Here is a 21,038-nt window from a genome sequence, read left to right on the forward strand (position 1 = left end):
CCTCCTACTTCAGCCCAGGAACTCGGCGCGCGCTCCTTGTGTGGCGCCGCTGGGGTGAGCCCAGCCAGCGCGGGGACCGTCACACAGGTGGGGCGGGTGGGAGCCCGGGGCCCGAGAGCAGCTGGGATTGGGGCCTAGAGAGCGGCCCCTTCACAGCCCCAGAGATGGCGGGGGATGCTGGACCGAGCGTCCGGGAAACCCGTTCTCAGCTGGGCACCTTTGTCAGGCGCCTGCCTGCAGCAACCGCGGCACGAAACCAGGTCGCCGCCTTTGGTCTGTGTTTTGCCTCCCTAGCTGCTGCAATCGGGATTGCTGGAGAATTGCGGCTCTGTCTCTGGGCACGCGCGTGGGCTTTCTTCTGCATTTCCCTAAACCCTGTTCTTCTTTCTGCTCGCATACAGCTAAACTCTGGCCATTCCCTCCTATCTACATTGCTAAAACCTTGTTGTTGTTTTCATCGCTTCTTCCCTGTATTGCAGTAACCTCTGTTCCTCTGGCCTCTGTGCCTGTTATTTTCTAATCTCCTTCATTTTATCCCCAGAAACCACTGCTAAAATCATTCTCCTCCACCAAGCTTCCTTCTATCAAATCATCCTTCCTTCACTCTCTTGATTGCCTGCCTGTTTTTCAGGATATATAATTCAGGCTCCTTGGATTTTCTTTTGAGGCCCTATATAATCTCAATCCTGCCCACATCTCTGTTTTTATTTTCCGGTACTCTTTCCCTTTCCATCTTACTCCTCTCACCTCAAGACTCTCTTTGGCTTCATACCTTTTTTCATGTTATATCCTACACTTAGAACAGTTTCCCACTTCTTGTCTAACAAACCCTCTGTGGTCATCTCCAAGAGTCTTCTCTAGGTTAGTGTTTTTATCAATAATTCTTCACGCTCTCTTTACCTGGACTGTTGCCCTGCATTTTGGTATTATCTGAACTGGATCCTGATACTGCAAATCATTAAACACATAACTCCACACTGAGAATACTTATGTGTGGAATGGGACACCCAAATACGCGGAAAATCTGTTTCAATACAGGAAAAAACAAACATTGATCACACACTTTTAGTTGTCACCTACCACCTCATACTAGAACCCATACAGGTATCACCAAACAAATACAACCTGTGCCTGATGGGGACCACATCATGAAAGAAAATTTTCCCAAACCTTCAAACAACCCACCAGCCTTGCTAAACTCATCATCAGAAGCAAACTCCCTACAGACTGGGATATACCAATTCAAATCAACACCAGATCCTGCCAGAACAACAGATGTAAAACCTGAAGACTTATCTCCATTGCTACGATGATCACTACTTCAAAATACCACCTTTTAAGATTCATGGGTCCTACATATGCCTATCACAACATGTAGTGTAGCTCACCCAGTGCATCAAATGCTCTAGCCACAACTATATGGGTGAAACCAGACAAGCACTATGCTCTTGAATGAATTCACACAGAAAAATTATAAAAGACAAAAACATCTTGTCACCTGTGGGTGACACTTTTCACTAAGTGATCACTGTATATCTGGCCTCTCAGTCCTCATCCTCAAAGGAAACCTGCACAACATCTTTGAAAGGTGAGCCTGGAAACTTAAATTCGTGAGTCTGCTGGATGCTAAACACCATGGACTTAGCAGAGAGACTGGTTTTATGGCTCATTACAACAACTCGTAATACACCTTACTGCCTACTAACCCTTCATAGTCCTGTGACTTCAAAGGTATTAATTGGCCACTTCATTCTAAGTGATCTCCTTCAACATGTATGAACTTATGGTTAACAATCTGTCCTATCTTGTATTTAGCTTGAACACTCTTGTTTTCTTCTCCAGATCTGAAGAAGAGCTCAGTGAATCATCTCAAAAGCTTATCCCTTCCTCCAAAAGAAGTTGGTTCAATAAAAGATATGACCTCATCCACCTTGTCTCTCTCATGTGCATAGTTATTCAGGTGTGTAAATGTTTTCAGGATTAGGGCCTTCGGTTGTAAATTCTTCATGGCAGGGACCATTTCTTCATCTAAGGCCCGATTCTGCACAGACTTAGACCAGGTCTACATTATGAATTTACATCAGTATAAAATCCATACTCTGAGCAATGCAGTTATACCAGCTTAACCCCCAGTGTTGACAGTGCTGTGTCCACAAGAGGACTTCTTCCATCAACATAGCTACCACCTCTCATGGAAGTGGATTAACTAAGCCAACAGGAGAAGCTCGCTGGTCGGAGTAGTACTGTCTTCACTAAAGCACTGCAGAAGCACAGCGGCACTAGTGCTGCTGCTGCAACTTTTTAGGTGTAGACCTGCCCTTAGCAATGTACTTGACTTTGCTCACTGTGAGGAGGCAAGTGGGCCAAGTCACATGATTAACTGGGACTCATATGATTGACTTCAATGGGACTAATCACCTTGCATAAAAGTAAGCACATACATAAGCTTTTGCAGAATCTGGGCCTACATTTTGTAAAGTTCAGTGTATGTTGTTAGTGCTATATACGTTAATAATAATAATAGAATATTAACTTGTCCTTTAACTTTGATAACTTTTTGGTGACTTATTTGCTAGGAATTTCATGACTAAATTACAGTTTTAATATTTGTTGTTATAACAAGACATGTTTTAAAAGACTGTTAAAAAACTTAGCCCCAAAATATAGTTTTATTTGTTTTAACAAGTCTACAGAAAAGTAAAATGAATATAAAATTATGTAATCAGTTTTAAAAAATGAGAATATTTTTTGTTTTAAGTATTTAAATATTTCCCTCTGGTACTCAAGGCCAATCAGAGGGCGGGCCAGGAGGGCCGTTTGGCCTGGGCCTCAAGCTCAAAGGGGACCTCAAATTTAGACACTTGTTAAACTTATAAAATGCCAAAAAATTAACAATGTGTTTTTTGTGCATCCCTATCAGATCAAAATGTGACACCTTCTCACAGATTAGAGTGGCAAATTTAAGCAAATAGAAGATGTGATTTGGTAAAACACATTTTTTTTTGTTAACTGATATAGATTTTATCATATTAAAGAGTTAAAATGTTCATAAATATTAATAAAAATGTCAGTTTTGGTGGCATAAGATTAGACCGTGATGAATGTGTCCTCAGATCAGCTGATTATATAAAGAAACCACTACTAGTGGCTGGTGCTGGATCAAGTGTGTATTGCAAGGTAGAGAATTGTTACATTTTAATGTCTTTATAGTTTTACATCTAGTTGACTAAGGAATTATTTATGTGTGAGAATTCCTCATTATTATCTTCATATGGTAGCTAAAATTGGTGACTGGTTGGCTGATTGAGCCCTAGCTTGGTAGCTTGGCTATCATCATAGATTTTTGTAGTCTATGGGCTCAGATTCAAGGTGAAAATTTGAGAGGACTATCTTGTACAGTGATTTTCGTTGGGACACATGTTCATGGGCAGTGAGTTCTATGGGCTCGAAGTGCCTGGGCACCAGGTGCCCAGGCACCACAGGCCTGGTTCCAGCACTGGTTTCTCCCTCAGCCCTGCCTTCTGCCCCCTCCCCCCTGTGCGTTCCCCAGGCCATTTAAAACCACCCGGGGCCAACACTCACCAGCAGTGCAGCAGAGCTGAGCAGTTTCCTGCCTGCTTGCTCTGTGTGGCTGCTGGCCCCTACCTGAGGCCTCTGGGCGGGGTGGGTCTGTGTCCCACCCCAAGCACTCCTGTGGCCAATGGGAAGCTGCTGGGGCAGTGCCTGGGGGTAACAGTGCATGGAGACCCTCTGCTTGCCCTGCCTAGGAGCCCCAGGTAAGCACCACCCCCCCCACAGCCTGCACCCCCACCCCTTTCCCACATCCTCTGTACAGCCCCCAAACTACCTCCCAGAGCCTGCACCCCCTCCCTCCACACCCCCTCCCAGAGCCTGGACCCCAACTCCCCCCCAGAGCCTGCACCCCCAGCCCAGAGCCCGCACCCAAACTCTGTCCCAGAGCCTTTACCCCCACTCTTTTCCCAAGCCCAGAGCCTGCAACCAGCACCCAAACTCCGTCCCTGAGCCTGCACCCACACCCCCTTCCCACATACCTTCTCCCACCCTCAAACTCCTTCTAAGAGCCTGCACCCAAACTCCCCCAGAGCCTGCACCCCCACCTCTTGCCTCATCCCAGAGCCTACACCCAAACTCCATTCCAGAGCCTGCACCCCAGACCCCCTCCTGTACCCCCACCCCCTGCCACATTCCACAGCCTGCACCCAGCACCCAAATTCCATCCCAGAGTCTGCACCTTAGACCCCCTTCTGCACACCCACCCTCTGCCCCAGCCCAGGGCCTGCACCCTAGATTCTCCCCCCACCCAAACTCCTTCCCAGAGCCTTAAGCAGGTGGGGGAGGAGTTTGTAGGGGCAGAGTCTGGGCGTTCTTGGCACCACCAAAATTTCTACAAACCTGCCACCCCTGCACACATTTGAAATTTTTGGACATTATCCCTCTGTCTGTATCCGTGTCTGTGTTTACTATATATATGTCATTCCTTTGTCTTCAGCTCAGCCTGTTATGTTATACCTTGCATACTTGAGATTTGACTCAGTGATAAGGATAATAACTTGTCTGACTGTTTAATTTTGTGTTCTTAATTAGTATTCCTTCGTTTTAAGTCTTTTCATCATTTGTGTACCATTCAGCAGTTGTGTACATGTTTACAGCAGAATATTTCAAGTGTGAATAGGCTACATATTGACCAGATAGATCACTATGAAGAGGAGATTTGAAAGTGGTGCAAGCAACAGACAGCGAAAACAAGTGAGTGAAGCAGCAGCTAAGAGCGCAAAGCCAATAACTTCATTTCTCAAACCACTGGAAAACACATCTTACCCAACAAACAATGCTACAGAAATATCAGTAGTCAAGAAGATGTGCCAACAGTAACAGATGCAGCAGAAGATACTGTGTAGGATCAAGAAACTCAACAGCAACAGGAAGATGTAGATCTTGCGCATCAAGAACAATTCATGAGTACTACAGGTTTGACTGTGACAGACATTGGAATTATTGATAAGAGCAATGCTACCCAAATGCAGTCTTTTCTTCAAATTAGTTGTTTTGAAATTCCAAGTAACATTCCATCCAAGTAATCATGCTTTCCCTACTCGTCTGCTGAGAAAAACTTTTCCAAATGATGAGACCTGCACAAGAGACTGATTATGCTGGAGTACGGAAAAACAATCTCTGTACTGTACATCCTTCTTCATTTTGAACAATAGTGCTGCAAATGCATCAATTCTCTCTGATCAATCAGGATAGAGCATCAACAGAGATTGGAGGAAGTTGAAAGACCGAATACCGTCACATGAGAGTTCAGTGTCACACAAAGAAAACTGTGTTGCATGAAATCAGCCAGTAGGGCAGCATCTGCTGAAAGCTCAGTTGAAAATTTACTCTTGACTGAACTCTCCACAGAAACTAATAACTGGAAAAAACTTCTTGAGCACATCCTGGATGTCATCCTTTTTCTTTCTGAGGAGATTGGCTTTCTTTGGTTCCAGTCAACGTATTGGTGATCATGCAAATGGAAACTTTCTAGGCATAGTTGAGCTCTTCAGAAAAGATGACCCACTTTTATCAGAGCATGTTAAACGTGTTCGAGAATCACAAGAGAGACAGAAGTGCATGCAAGTCCATTATCTCTCCACATGCATACACAACGAGTTTATTGAGCTATGTGGGTCATTTGTACAAATAACAATTCTTGATGAGATTCAAAATGCCAAGTATTTTTCAATCGTTGTTGATTCCACTCCAGATTGTTCTCACAAGGAACAGACTACTATGGTTATTCGATATTTTAAGATTTTAGACAGCTCAACATTTTCAATTGAAGAAAGGTTTATTTTGTTTGATAATTTCACGAGAAAAACCGGAAAAGAAATTGCTGCTTGAGTATTAGCAATTCTAGAAGGTTTTAAGTGAGATTTTCAAGTCTGCATTGGTCAAGCCTATTACAATGGATCTAACATGGCTGGGAAGTACAAAGGTATACAAGCAGTTCTGCTTGAACATAATTCAAATTGTATTTTCTCCAGCTGTGGAAACCACATACTAAACTTTGTAGGTGTTGACTGTGCTGAATCATGCAAGGAGGCAATTACTTACTTTGGAACTGTTCAGCAAATGTACAATATCTTCAGTAGCAGTCCACAAAGGTGGGAAATTCTGAAGCAATATCTTCCTGTTTCACTGCATGGGATGTCCAAAACTAGATGGTCTGCATGGATTGATGGTGTTCAACCAGTTGTGCAACATTTGAATTCAGTGAGAGAGGCTTTATATGAGCTTGAGTCTCTCATTCTCACTGCACAGGCTTGAACTGAACTTCAGTCTATTCAAAAGCACATGTCCAAATTTTAATGCATTCTGATGTCATCTTTGTGGTTGAAGCTACTTACAATGATCCACCAAACGAATCTGGTAATTGAATCATGCAATGCTACACTTGATGTTGAGAGGGATAACATTGAAAGTTTTATCAATGACATTCAACAAATTCGTGAACAATGGGAAGCGATCCTGACTTAATCCATCTGAAGAAGTGGTGTTTTACCCACAAAAGCTTATGCCCAAATAAATCTGTTAGTCTTTAAGGTGCCACCAGACTCCTTGTTGCTTTTGTGGATACAGACTTACACGGCTACTCCCTGATACTTGAGTCCAAATTAGTAGCACGGAATTTTGACATTTCATCTGAGTTCTCCACCAATCGTATCTTACCTACTGAATCCAATGTCGAGCAGTATTATAGGGTCATCCTTGTCTTCCTTGTCATCATTGACTCTATTCAATCAGGTCTTACACGTCGATTTGAGTCACTGCGACTAATTTGTACCCTTCTGGGATTTCTTTGCCAGTTCGACAGGCAGAGTAATGAAGATCTACTTTCTGCAACTGAACAATTTCAGCAACTGTACAACAAAGAAATCTCAAAAGATCTCAGTGACAAGGTCATCTTCCTCAAACGAATATATTCCATGAACTTTAAATTGGATTGCAAGACAAAGGAATTGCTTCAAAAAATACTCAAATTTGGACTTTCTGGGGTGCTTCCTAATATCACAATTGCATTGCGTATTTTTGTCCGTTTGCCTGCATCAGTGGTTTCAGCTGAACGCATCTTCAACGTGTTGAAGCAGGTAAAGAACTATCACCGTTCAACTATGGGACAAGAACGTTTGAATGGGCTCACCATGCTTAATATCAACTGTGACATTGCACGAAAGCTAGATTTTTCCTCAATAATTAGTGCATTTGCACAGAAAAAGGCTAGAAAAGCATTTGTTAGATAAAAAAATATTCAAATTATGTCTCACTCTTGTTTTGGTGCCTTATTTTGTTTTCAAGTGTCATCATCTTTTATTTTTATTATGACTAGGGGCCTCAAAAGCTGGAAGTGGCCTGGGCCTCAAAAGCTGGAAGTGGTCCAGGCCTCTCTGGACCTCTGAGAGGGCCTGCCAGTACTTCAGCAACAACATTGTTGCTCAGGGCAGGTCTGCACTATCCCTGTCTTGCGGTTACTCACTATTTTGGGGGTCTTGTGGCTCATGTGCGCTTGCCTGGGGTCAGACAGTTAGTGACAGGTGTTCTGAGTACTGGCTGTGTTTTAAAGCACTAAATCAGTGTTGTCTGTGTTGCAAACAATACTGCTTCTGTAAAATGTAAACTTCACAGAGATGACCTTGAGAGCCCAGCCTTGCTCTTTGTTATCAGCAGCAAAACAGCTGTGCAGAATTAGAAAGTGGTCAAGAAGAACTAAGAAGGACCTTCTCCATGAGGTTATGATGCACTCCGCCACCGAGAAACAGGAATTGAAGGAGTGGCGGGACAGTGAGAAGAGGGACCTAAAGGAGAACGCAAAACACCAGAAAGAAGCCACGGAGCAGCTCTTAAACATTATGGAGTGTCAAGTGGACACACTCCAGGCGATACTAGCTCTTCAAACTAAGCAGCTCTGTGCCCGCCCTCCCCTGCAGCTGCTGTCGCAAAACTCTTTCCCATGTGCTTTCCACACACCGCCAACACACAGTTATCAACCTCCTGGCTCCACTCTCTACCAGCAGCTCCACTCCTCCCTCCTCACAGTCCAGCACTCTCAACTCCCACTACCCACTGCACTCAACACCCATCCCTCTGCAGTTTGGCCCTGCTGAAGTATAGCACCCACTGCATTGTACTCCAAAGGAGAAAGTTGGGTATGATCCCTGAACATACACAAATCTGTAGCTGTCCTGGGACCCCTCCTCCTCTTGAGACTTCCCCTTACCTCATCCCCCATTCTCCTCCCTGATGATGAATTTTTTTCTTTTTACTCTCTCTTCCGGTTGTTGTCTTTTAATAAAATAATTGTGTTTGTTTGAAAGCAATCTTTTATTCTATTAAGTGAAAGAGTGCACTGCAAAGCAACATATAATTATGTTAAGGCCCCTTCTTGCATCATGTACATCAATCACCTCCAAGCATTACAAGGACAGCAATCCCAAGCATAGCAACAAATATTAGTGGCTTTCAGTTTCAAATTGCTGCCTTAAGGCATCCCTGATCCTTATATGCCCCTCTAATAGCAAGCCATCTTGGAAAAAGTGTTGGTTGGCAAACAATTCAAACTCACTATCGCTAAACCAGAACTCCTTATTTTTCCTCCTAAAATTGTCTTCTATGCTCCATTACTGTTGAAGACACCACCATCCTCCTCAACTTTTGTCCTCAAAACTTTGATTCCTCCAGAGTTTGCTTTCTGTTTATCTGTTCGTCCAGGTTTTTGTAATGTCACCCTTTGTGGTCATCTCTGAATACCTCCTGAAGAGTTGCATACAAAATTTACAGCTGTCCCATAGCTTACATTTTCTCTCAACTTCCCCCAACACAGTAGGGGAATTTTTTTATTTGAGATTTTATTTCCTCCTTCCCTCTTCTTTTACTTCTCTCTTTTTTTCTTTTCCTTCTGGTTTTCACAACTTTTTATTCCTGTTCCACCTCCTCTCTACTTCTTTGCTGGTTGTAGTTGGGGATTAGCTTTTCCAAAGTCAAAGAAGTGAGTTTTACACTTCATTCTGAGGGTTGTGAAATTAGTTGTTATTCAAAAGCTCTGGTGCCAAGAAAGTCCTGTTGCCTGGTCTCGTAAGTTTCATCCTTGAGGATAATAGTTTCTGAGGTATATAGCTGCTAAGGGAGAATGTTATCTGAGAAAATGAGAGGCTTTCTGTGAGATACTTAAGGTTAGTTTCATGGAAAGCCTTGAAAATGGACCATGACTTTAACCTTGACTAGGTATTCTATGGGGAGCAGTGTAGTGAGTTAAGCGTAGTTATTTATGCTCTCAGTGATGGATATTACTGAGGAGACTGCATGCTGCATTCTGAACTAACTGAAGCTTTTAAAATGCAGAGTACTCATGCCCAGTATACCGAGTTGCAGTGATGTAGCCTGTAGGACATGAAGGTGTAACTGACCATGGCCAAGTCATCATCTGATAACATGGGACACAGTTTTGTAAGACTCCGTTGCAAGAAGGCATATGTTGTAGCTGCAGGTATTTGAGAAGCTGGAAGTATTGAAGAGTGCAAAAGGATCCCAATAATGTGGACTAATCTGACATTCTGGGTGCATATTCCTTGGAGAAAATATTATCTTTCAGCAATGGATATTTAGTTTCTAAATTTCACAAGTAATGTAAAACCATACCTGTGTCATATTTTTCTTTCATTGTATTTCTTCTCTCCCCTCCCTGTCATGGTTGGAACCAACTTGTTCTTTTAATGATGTAACTGCTGGCTCACACTGGGTATCAACAAGGGATCAAACTTGGGACCTAAATGCATCAGCCTCTACTGTCTGGGCTAGAAGATATTTTACTCTTAGCTAAGGCTGTAGTAGGCTCATCAAGCACTAGCTGGCCTAGCCACCACCAGAAGGGGACAGAGGGCCACTCTGAGCAGGCAGGGTTACAATGAAACCATCTTTCCAAATCACCCATTGGTCTGAACTGAGCTCCAATGAAGAGTAAACACAAATACCATAATTGTGTGAAGCTCAGCAGTGTTCCTGTTCCACAGCAATTACATCCAGCATGTCAATGTTGTAATTCATGAACAAGCTTTGAGAAGTCTGTGTAAAGGACACTTTGTGTCATCCTTAATAAATAATGTGTTTTAATGGGGCTTGTTTTATTTTGAGTGAGGTAAATCTGGGCACACACTGAAGAACCTGTTTTATTAGCAGTGGCTCAAACAGCTGGCTGTGCACACTCATGTGCTATTCCAGTCCACTCTGAGAATCCCAGCTGAATTTGGTTTGGTTTTTAACAGTGATTGCATTAAAAAAGTGATTCTCAAATTTATTTAATCAGGCCTCCCTTCTTTGTGTCTGTAGTTATTTATGTCCCCTCCCCCTGCAAGTACATCTACCGCCACCCAGCTCTGAAGGCAAAACAGAGAGCAGTGTCTGCTGACTGGGTGCCTAGCTCTGAAGGCAGCAGCACAGAAGTAAAGGTGGCAATGTGAAAAGTGATATTTGTCAATATCACTTTTCACAGCAGACTTAGCGCCCATATTGCCAGCCTTACTTCTGCACTGCTGCTAACAGCTGTTGCCTTGCTGCCTCCAGGTAATTGAATGGTGGGAGGGGAGAGACCGAGCCCAGGCTCCATCTGTCCGCTTTATCCCCACGTCTGGGGTGTGCAGGGCCCTTCTGCACATGCCCCAGCCTCCCAGGGCTGACAGTCAGAGCCCTTTAAAAAAACAAACAAAAAACCAAAACCCACACAGGTTATGCCTCTCTTCACACATTCCTGAGCCCCACAGTTAGAGAACTGCTGCATTAAAGTATACCATAGCATTCCAAAACTTACGTTGTATATCCGTTTTTATCATATTAATTGTATTATTTTATTTGCAAAATGCTACATTTTTGCATACCTTCCCATGACCCTCTTAGGTCACTTCTGAAACCATGAGGGTCCCAACCTGTACTTTGGGGAATTGCCTTCAAAGTGAAGGAAAGCCACAAGTTTGTGTGACCTAACTGAGCTGTGAAGTGATCATGCACATCTCATTCACTGTATTATAAAGTACACACTGAATAAGGCATGGCTCACTTCCTTCCAATATTCCTTGCATAGGGCATATTCCATTCACTTGCCTTACTTAAGGAAAGTAGTCCCAAAACTTATGACCCCTTTCTGCCTCCTTCTTCACCATCATCTACTCCACAACATCCTTTCCACTCCTACCCTCCTTTCATTTCTTCTTCCTTCCAAGTCAATAGCTATAGCTCAACCCGCCCACACTCGGCCAGTTTTTGAGCAGTGAATAGGAAGTTTTACAGACATGTACATGCATATGTGAACTGTGTTTGAGAATATGTGAATCTAATTTGATGTTGAGCAGCCTTTGCATGAATTTACAGGTGAAATTCCCAACTTTTACAGATTCAGATAATATGCATTAATTTGAGAAAATCATCCTTAATGAATAAAAATATGCATGTTCCTGACTTCTTGAGAAAATGAGGAAGAGGCATCCTAATTCTTCCAAATCAGAAATAATTCCTGCAGATTTTTCCAATTTTCCCCTAAAATAATGTAGTTGTTAGTACTTCTGAGCAAGAGCAAAGTCTGACCTCATCCTAAATGTCTGGCAAAGTGTGCTCACATTCCCTGACTCCAGTGCCAATCCAAACATAAGGTTCAAAGGGTGCCGTGCTATGTGTTGAACTAAAAATCACCTGGGGAAGGTTATTGTGTAGATCATTAGTTCTGAGCTATTATTTTTTATAAGACTCAAAAGGCTCACCATCAACATAGCGGTGAAGCCACCCAGAACAGCCTAGATGACTAAAATGCCAGGTCAGATGGGAATTTACTCATCTCTTACAAGAAGCATATTTGATTTAGCAGGTGCTACATCTGTTTCCATATGCAATCCAAGGTATTGGTTTTAACCTAGAATGCCTCAGATGCTCAGCTTGTGACTAGCTAAGAGACTGCTTCTCTGCTTAGTCATCCTTCCCAACAGTGGCGGTCAACTAAAGAATTCTTGTTCCATCTCCAGATTTGAATCCTGGGGATTGGATACAGGGGAATGTCCTTGGCTTTGGAACTTGCTCATCCCCAGCCTTCTTGAGACTGTGAACTTTTAGGGAACAGCATAGGACTGGTCTGTTGGATCAAATATGTGCTTGAAGGTGGTTTGGATATACAGGGATTTTAAAAGATGGGTTAGAATGAATAATAGTCAAGGGGACTATTTGCACTAGTAAACTAAGCAGGATTTGATCCTATGTATGTAGTTAAACCCTGGTCTACATTACGAGGTTAGGTCGAATTTAGCCACGCTGGGTCGATTTTATAAGCAATGCGTCTACACAACCAACCCCATTCTGTCGACCTAAAGGGCTCTTAAAATCAACTTCTGTATTTCTCCCCGGCGAGGGGAGTAGCACTAAAATAGATCTTGCTGGATCGAATTTGGGGTAGTGCAGACACAATTCAATGGTATTGGCCTCTAGGTATCAGAGCACCATACATGCTGCTTCTATGATCAGCTGCATGCCATTCTAGGGGAAGACCCTACCACTACCCCACCACTGTCCGTGGATACCTGCAAGGGGGGAGTCTCACGCAACAGGGAGGAGGATTTGGGGATGAGGTAGAGGAGGAGGAGAATGTGCAGCAGGCAAGCAGTGAATCCGTTCTCCCCGGCAGCCAGGACCTTTTCATCACTCTGGAGCCAATACCCTCCTAAGGCGGATTCTCGGACTCTGAAGGTGGAGAAGGCACCTCTGGTGAGTGCACATTTGTAACTACAGTGCAGGGTTTAAAAGGAATTGTGTTTAATGTTTGATTTCCTTGAAGAATTAAGATGCATTCGCGGCCAGTACAGCTACTGGAAAAGTCTGTTAACGTGTGTGGGGATGGAGCAGGAATCCTCTAGGGACATCTCCATGACTTCTATAAAATCAACCTAATTTTGTAGTGTAGACATACTCTAAGGTATAAGTTATGGAGTATATGATACAAGCATTTTAGCAAGTGAAAAGAAGTATGTGTATGTGTGTGGATACTTAAAAAAAAATCCCAACATTATTCTAATCATGTTGTCCTCCCCAGGGTAACAGAGCTACAGACTTTTAACCCAAACTTCCCTTCCTTCCCAGTTCTGGTATTTTAAACATTCCTGTTGTTTGAAAGTTCTAAAAAGACTCTGTTTCTTTTTAGGAAGTGTCTCATATTATGTGTCTGCCAGTGAACCCAGGATAGAATACCTGCCATGGTAATCATTCATGCCCAGGCATATTCCTGCTAATGATGCTGGCAATCTTACTCTGCATGAACAGAAGGACAAAGGATGATCTGAGTCTGAGTTATTGTGGATCATTATGATTATTATTTTGCAAATATAGCTGTAGTCTGGGTGTGAGAAACTATTGGGGGATTTTGTCATTTTTATTCTTTTGTGCTGTATTGTGTAATTGTTGTAGCAGTGCCGAGGCCTTAGGAGAAGTGCCCTAAAGGAAATACAAATACATACATTACATTTACTATTTTGCTGCTTCTCTAGGGCTTCACAAACTTTTTACACACTACGATTTTCATGTTGTTTTGGTGTTGCAGGTTAAATCATGCTTTTGCCCGTTCCCCGTTCTCATCTCTCCCACTTTGTCTGTATTGTTCCCCGCCCCCTCACTTAGCAGCCTACATTATTTGTGCACCCTCATTGAAGTCAGTGGCAAAACTCCCATTAACCTAAAGGCCCTATAAGCGAACTAAATGGGGACTGGATAAAAAATGAATGATAGAAACAAGAAAACAAGCCTCCCTCCTGATAGTAATCCCATGGACTAAAATGGAACTATTTCTAGGTGTAAAGGTTTGCAGGTTTGGATTTATAGTTTCTCTCCTTATATAATTGGCATTGAAAAGGCCCATCTCTTACACCCCTGGGTCATATAGCAGCAGATACAGCCCAGGAAAATGTTTCTTTTATTACAAAAGCTCACTGATGATTTGTAAATTAAACAAGAAATCTGAAAGTACATTGGGACAAATTCTGCTCTCAGTCATACCCTTGAGACCATGATCATTGAAGTCAGTGAGGATCAAGGAATATAGGGTAGAATTTGGCCCAATTTGGGGCTGGTGACGGGGTCTGAATGGAAATCCTAATAGTTTCCTCTTGTCTAGAAGGTGGGTATAAAAATGATTAACCTGTCCACAATGCGACTGCTTTGGTTTGTTAGACAATGTCAGGGTTGGCAAATACTAGAGAGACTCTCTCCTCAGAAATGGCCTGTTCATTGCAGAGGATGTTCAGTGTTATCAGCAGTCATGAAAATTCCTTAGTTAGGGCAAATAATTGTCCCTTTTTGCATTGTCGGTTAAACCTTTGCTGACACCAACTCTTCCCGATTGTGAAACCTGCTTAGAAAACAAGTTTCCTGCTCAGTGTAATGTACTGAATGGCAATCTCCTATTCACATTCCTGTATCAGTTGAAATATCCATATTGAATAAATGGCTAGAGTTGTTTGCTGTGAACGCTGATGGCTGCATCTTTTCTTTTCTTTTCTTTTCTTTTCTTTTCTTTTCTTTTCTTTTCTTTTCTTTTCTTTTCTTTTCTTTTCTTTATTGACTGTGGGTTTTCCAGAGGAATGCTTCCATTTAAATAAATGTACACAGTAAATAAATGGGGACACTTTTACATGAATATAGACTAGAAAGCAAGAATGTAATGAGTAAATGTATTTTCTATGAGCCTAATTGTGTCATCAATTTGAGGGAATTCTGGTTACAAATCGATAGCATGATATGGCCCCATATCGTTTTAGCGAAGACTTTTATGTTTACACACTCTGCTGTCTAGAATGAAGTATACAAATCGGTAGAATCATTGCCATTAACAGTTAATATCCGGATCTCTACTGTTCACATTAAATAACAACATGCCATAACTGTCTGTAGGAATTATATTAACATGCTGCATATTACTAATGTATTCAGTTTCTAAAACTCTCTCCAGTATTATGAACTTGTACAAAGTGCATTGTCAATAGAAGAATGAAGTGGTGGAAGCGCTTCCACACCTTGAAATTAGCATTTGACAAGTGTACAAAGAATAGACACTAAACGTCAATCAGAATTAATCCGGGAAAAAACTCAGGGATATAAACAATGTAGTCTGGTAGTTTGTTTCCATAACAGTCCTACATATTTTCTCCAGTGGATTGCTGTTATTTGCAGATACTTAGAATCATATAAATTCCTGTGTTCTTCCTTTTAATCTTTGCTTGTTAGCATTCTCATCAAATTTTTTAATGCAAACTGCACTTCTGTGCCATGGATCTGGAAGCAGAACTCCCTATTGATTTCACAATCGATAGCACAATATTGGCCCAAAGAATTCCATTTAGCTGCCCAGGCACCGGCAGTGTCTTTTCCTACAGCTGGGGCTGGAGCTAATCACCCCGTGGCAATGCTCAGGTTTCTGGGGTTGGGGACTAGGGCTGTCATCCCAGCGCACTGTACTGAACAAACTCCAAAAGCAAACTTGGCCGACCGCGGTGGAGAGCGCACAAATACCCGTGTTCCGGCATGCCAGCATCTTTGCCGGTAGGTGGCATCCCTTGTCCGCAGAGAATCTCCGCCAAAGAGAGCTCACTGAAAGGAAATCTGCAGAGAAGCAGCGCGATTTCGGTTCTGATGAGCAAACTCAACTTTGAGTTTCGCTGTCTTGTCTGTAAAAAGAGCAAAACATCAAATCGCTGGGCTGGCGGTTGTTTAGCAAAGAGCTCCTATCTAGGACCGACAGTTCTTCACGCCGAGCACTGTCGTTCATTTGACACATGCAAGAAAATGGACTTTGCTTTCTCCTTCTTTACCTGCTGTTTGATTTCCTGCACGAGCGAAACACAGCAGAACTGTCCAGAGAACTGCAGCCAGGGCCTGCTCCCGAGGTTATTTCCCTGATGAGCGTTGTTTGTTTCGTTGTCTTCTGTTACACATTTTTAGCAAAGCCTTTATAAGTTTGGAAGGAAAGAAGTCTATTCTTTTGGACAAAAAAAAGTCCCCATCATTCTGAGGGACTGCAATAAAACCTTATCTTAATTGTCTGTAGACAGAGCTGACTCACTGCCCTTCAGAAAACCCCGCCTCTCTTTCCTCGAGTGACAGACGATGACTTATAACATTTTCAAAGTGTGTTGGGAAGATACATTTTAATCACCTAAGACAAAGGGACTCAGGGTATGTGAATGTTTCAGTTTTTCATCGGCGTGTGCGTCAAAATCATGGAAATAGAATGTTGCGATACGGGTCATATTCGAACACTGTTTTCTGCATGTGTTAGGCATATAAAATGTACATAGATGAATCATGCACGGGTTTTGGCAGACAAGATAAAGGCAGGTCTGGTTATTTTTTGCATTCTTATTTCTGTGAAGCTGGTGCCGACCCACGAATGTTAAACTCCATTCTTTTTATTTAGTTCTTTTTGGGCGACTATAAACATTCTGGAATGTAATAAAAACACAATGAGAGGTACTAGAAGACAAGGAGAATTGAAAAAAAAACACTAATTAAGAAACTAGAACAAACAAAAACCAACTGTAAACACTTTTCAAGCAGGGAAACTTTCTATAATAACTTGCCTTGGTATCCAAAACGGAAAACTATTTTCCCACATAAACGATATTTTACTCACTATTTTTAAATACAACTCGAGTTACTTTATCATTTCTCCAAAGGTACAAAATCTATTAGCCAAAACATAGCTATTGCTTTAATTATTCTTTTGCTTTTGTAGCTTTTTGCGGTATGCTCCTTTGGCTTCTCAGTAATGAACACAATGTAAATAGGATTATTTGGAAATAGTAACAAGGATTATGTTCGCAAATCCATGAACCTGAGTTTGAAACGGTTTTGCTTGCAACTTCTGATTTAGAAAATATGTTGAAAGTGTATTTGAATAAAATGTTATATTTGGCGTATGTGTTATAGCGCGTGGTTATTTTTTCTTCTCAAAATAATTGTAATCAGAATAAAAATATATTTTGTATATACTATCCTACATTAAAACAGATGATCATTTAGAATTAATTCGGTAGAACTATGTATAATATGTATTTAAGATGGTTCTTTTTAATATCAGAGTGCTTAGAAGTGCTCTAACGTCGGAAGTGATCCATTAAATGTGTGCGCCCTCTGAGAGGAGTATGATCTTTTGTCATCATAAAGTGTGTCGTCTGACATTGAAAAATATCATGATTTTATTAGGAAATATAATTTTGTTTCATTTTCTTATTACTTTTGCTCCACAGCTCAAAGGCGAAGAGATTCTTAAAATATTATGTTTTGTTTTTCCTTGCAGGAGTTTTCTGTGTTTCCTACAACCGAAAGGGCTACACTTCTTCCTTTAAATAAAGTCCTTAAAATCAAATACAAAAATAGTGGGGGTATTTTTTATTTGATTGACAGCTAGAGCTATACAGTATGTGTGATACCACTCCTAAATGACAAATACCATGAAGAGAGGAAAAAAAGAGTTTTCTAAAAGTTTCTGCCTAAGAAGCATTTTTCACTGGAGGTTTAGACCACTACCCCCATCCTGATGGTTAGGAAATGTTCCTATCTACCAAAAGTTCCATTCAGATCCTGTCCTGGACTCGAAGACTGACTTTAATTTTCAAGGGCTCCTATATTAAAATAATGTCTATATTTGTATCAGGCGTGTTCTCCTTTTCCTTCGGCTTAAATTGCAGTTATTGAATTAAAATCAAATTGTCTTCAGAAGAAATCCATCTGCAAAAACGACTATGTTCTGCTAACATTCCGGTGAAAACAGATGGTTTTGCAACTTCTCCTCCGCAGGGGAAAAAAAGAAAACATGTCCGCTGAGAGTCTCAAAATCCTAATGAATGAAACAGTAAAATGCAGATTTCCCTGCCACCCGTGGGATATTTGCATGGACGGTTCCTGTATTTGGGATTGCCTCGCTCCCTTTTTGGTGCGATTTCGCCTTTTCTTGGGAAGGTTCGAGCTACAAAAGACATGGAGGGCGTTCTGTTTTTGAAATGCCTTGCGATTTGGGCAGTGATTTGGGTTGCAAATATGTTCTCCGGCGACTACTCAAAATAACCCCAGCAACAGAAGTGCACTTTGGGGTTGCGGCCCATGGAGAGCGGAGGGCGGGGGAAGAACTGCAATAGGATGGCACACTGTATATTGGGAGATGCAGCAGAAAGTACTGCGTATTTCACTTTCCCAACCCTGACCTTTAGCAGTGCGAGCAGTCGAGTTTCTTGGAAGCATCAGGACTAGTGGGGCGGGCGATTTTGTCGTGCCTCCCCCCGCAGTCCCCTGCCCCCGGACTTTGCCTGCTCTGGGCTGGTTTGATTTCTCCAAGGAGGAACGCGCTAAGATGTTTCCCCAGTTGTGGCGCTGACGTTTGGAGCCATGTGATGGGCCCCCTTTCGCTATAAGGAGAGAAGAAAGGCCGCCCTCTTCTGGACTCAGCCCCAGCCTTTTCAAGACCTTTCCCAAGACTCTTCCCCCACACCGCCCCCCAATACTAATCGCTCTCCTCCTTCCCTGGATCCATTAATGTCCGAGGGCTCCTGCGAGGAGGAGAAAGAGAGGAACCAACTCCAGGGCGCAGCCAAGGGGGAGAGATTTCCCGCTGCCTGCTCGGCTGAGGCTACTGCTGGCTGCTGTGTTTGTTGCTTGTTCGCACCAGGGCAGCAGATCCTGGCTGTGTCTGGGCGGATTCGCCGCCTGGAGCAAAGCAGGGGGACTCCAGCGTGCACGGCTCCCCGGCCCCGATGAGCAGCTCCGACAAGCCATGACTCTGAGCTCGGAGATGTCCGATGCCTCGGCACTGGCTGAAGAGACCGACATCGATGTGGTGGGCGAGGAGGAAGACGAGGAGCCCCGGCGCGGCGGGCGCCCCTATGCCCAGGAGGAGGAAGAGGAGGAGGAGGAGGACGACGAGGAGGTGGGGGAGCTCCCCGATGACATCTCGCTGCCCAGGTCCCCGGCGTGCGGCGACGCGGGCAGCTCCCCCACCTCCTCCCAGCGCCCCTACAAGGCGGCGGCGGGCGGCGGCGGGGCCAGCAAGAACAGCCTGGTGAAGCCGCCCTACTCCTACATCGCGCTCATCACCATGGCCATCCTGCAGAGCCCCAAGAAGCGCCTGACGCTCAGCGAGATCTGCGAGTTCATCAGCGGCCGCTTCCCCTACTACCGGGAGAAGTTCCCCGCCTGGCAGAACAGCATCCGCCACAACCTCTCGCTCAACGACTGCTTCGTCAAGATCCCCCGCGAGCCCGGCAACCCGGGCAAGGGCAACTACTGGACCCTGGACCCGGAGTCCGCCGACATGTTCGACAACGGCAGCTTCCTGCGCCGGAGGAAGCGCTTCAAGCGGCAGCAGCTGCCGGCGCCCGAGCTGCTGCTGCGCGGGGTGGATCCCGGCACCTTCTTGCAGCAGCCGCCGCCGCCGCAGCAGCCGGCGCCCTACGGCTACGGACCGTACAGCTGTGGATATGGCATTCAGCTCCAGCCTTACCACCCCCACTCCGCCGCTCTCTTTGCCTTTCACCACCACTCCCCGCCGGCCCGGCAGCCGCCCCCGGGCGCCGCCGGCCCAGTCCTGCCTCCTGCTGCTGCTCCGGCAGCTCCTCCAGCTTCCTTACTGCCAGCGGCGGAGCTGGCCAGGACCTTCAGCTACCCGCCGCAGCTTAGCCCGTCCCTGACTTCTCTGCACGCTGCCAAATCCAGCAGCTCGGCTCTGGCCCGGTCTCCCTTCTCCATTGAGAGCATCATCGGGGGGGTTGGCAGCAGCTGTGCCTCCCAGTCTGCCGTGGTTCCAGTCTTAGCCAGGTCTCTGGTTTCCTCTTCCTCCGTTTCTTCTGCCGCCGCGGCCTTAGGGGCACTGCACCAAGGGACAGCCTTGTCTAATGTCGAGAACTTTACTGCTAGGATTTCAAACTGTTAACGATTTAAAGTCTTTCAGAAGGTAGGATTCGAGGTCTATCTTTTTTTCACCTACACGAATTGAAACGGACATTTTATGCAGCCGATTTGTGTCCTGCCACTTTGTTGTTCGGTACCTATATTTATGCAAAGCCAATTCTATATGCTGCATAGGCAGAAACTTTTGTTGTTGGAAAGTTATATCTTATTCCTTAAAAAAATATCTCTAAACCATTGAAGTTCGGAGATTCTCAGGTCCAGGAATTCAAAAACAATAATGTACAAGAGAAATGAAAGGTCTTGAGGGAGGACAATAAAGCAATACTTTTTCATTTTAGTACACTTGTCTCATGTACTTTTATAAAAGGAAATTAACATGTTTACACCGAAGAAAGTCAAGATTATCCTTTCTTATTTTAACCTGTGTTTGTATAATAGACATGCGGAGTTTTTATTTTGTACGTTATGCGTATTCTTTACAAGGAATGTTGTTAAAATTACTGGCAAGTATTATTGTACTATTCTAATGTACATTTTTTACACATTTTCGAAAATAAATTTTTTAATTTCCAAAAAAGTCCCTCCCATACAATTGGCTTTGGACGTTCCCCTCCTTAGACGCCCCCCCCCATAGAGTGAGTGTTCTGATTTGCGATTAGTAGAATAATAGAAAAGTTAATACAACAGTAACCACGATACTTTACAGCAAATAGTTATTTATAAAAGGATTTGACCAAGAAGAAAATCAGATGATGATCTTCATAGTCTAGCCATTGTCAGCTATAACAAATAATACAAAATAAAAATATAAATGGAGGGGAGTAAGTAAATCTATTTGTTGTTGGAAGATATCCACTTCCTGCAAATTACAATGCTCTAACATTAAAAGTATTTGTATTTGGGTCAATAAATGTAGACTATTTTAATACTTTTGAGGGTGTTTTAAATGATAACTACATCAGTTTAGTTTTCAAACGGTATGAAGGAAAAGAAAAATAAATTCTATATAAACAGCTCTTATGGGGAATTTTCCCCTTACACTTTTAGGCTGAAGTAAAGAC

At 43.3% G+C, this 21,038-nt stretch overlaps 1 protein-coding gene and 1 long non-coding RNA gene across 2 annotated transcripts; both read left to right on the top strand.

Moving 5' to 3' along the window:
- The first annotated feature begins 17 nt into the window (after positions 1-17).
- Positions 18-17,533, top strand: LOC127047228 (uncharacterized). The gene is made up of 4 exons (XR_007773346.1): positions 18-87; positions 1,843-1,960; positions 2,921-2,985; positions 17,375-17,533. It is a non-coding gene; the product is annotated as an uncharacterized LOC127047228 (long non-coding RNA).
- Positions 17,534-18,431: 898 nt separating this feature from the next.
- Positions 18,432-20,472, top strand: FOXD1 (forkhead box D1). Its single transcript, XM_050945277.1, has one exon. The coding sequence runs from the start codon at positions 18,845-18,847 to the stop codon at positions 19,997-19,999; it is 1,155 nt and encodes a 384-aa protein (XP_050801234.1). The 5' UTR covers positions 18,432-18,844; the 3' UTR covers positions 20,000-20,472.
- The last annotated feature ends 566 nt before the right edge of the window (positions 20,473-21,038 follow it).

This window comes from Gopherus flavomarginatus, chromosome 3 (genome assembly GCF_025201925.1).
Source record: "Gopherus flavomarginatus isolate rGopFla2 chromosome 3, rGopFla2.mat.asm, whole genome shotgun sequence".
In the NCBI taxonomy this organism is placed as follows: Eukaryota; Metazoa; Chordata; order Testudines; family Testudinidae; genus Gopherus; species Gopherus flavomarginatus.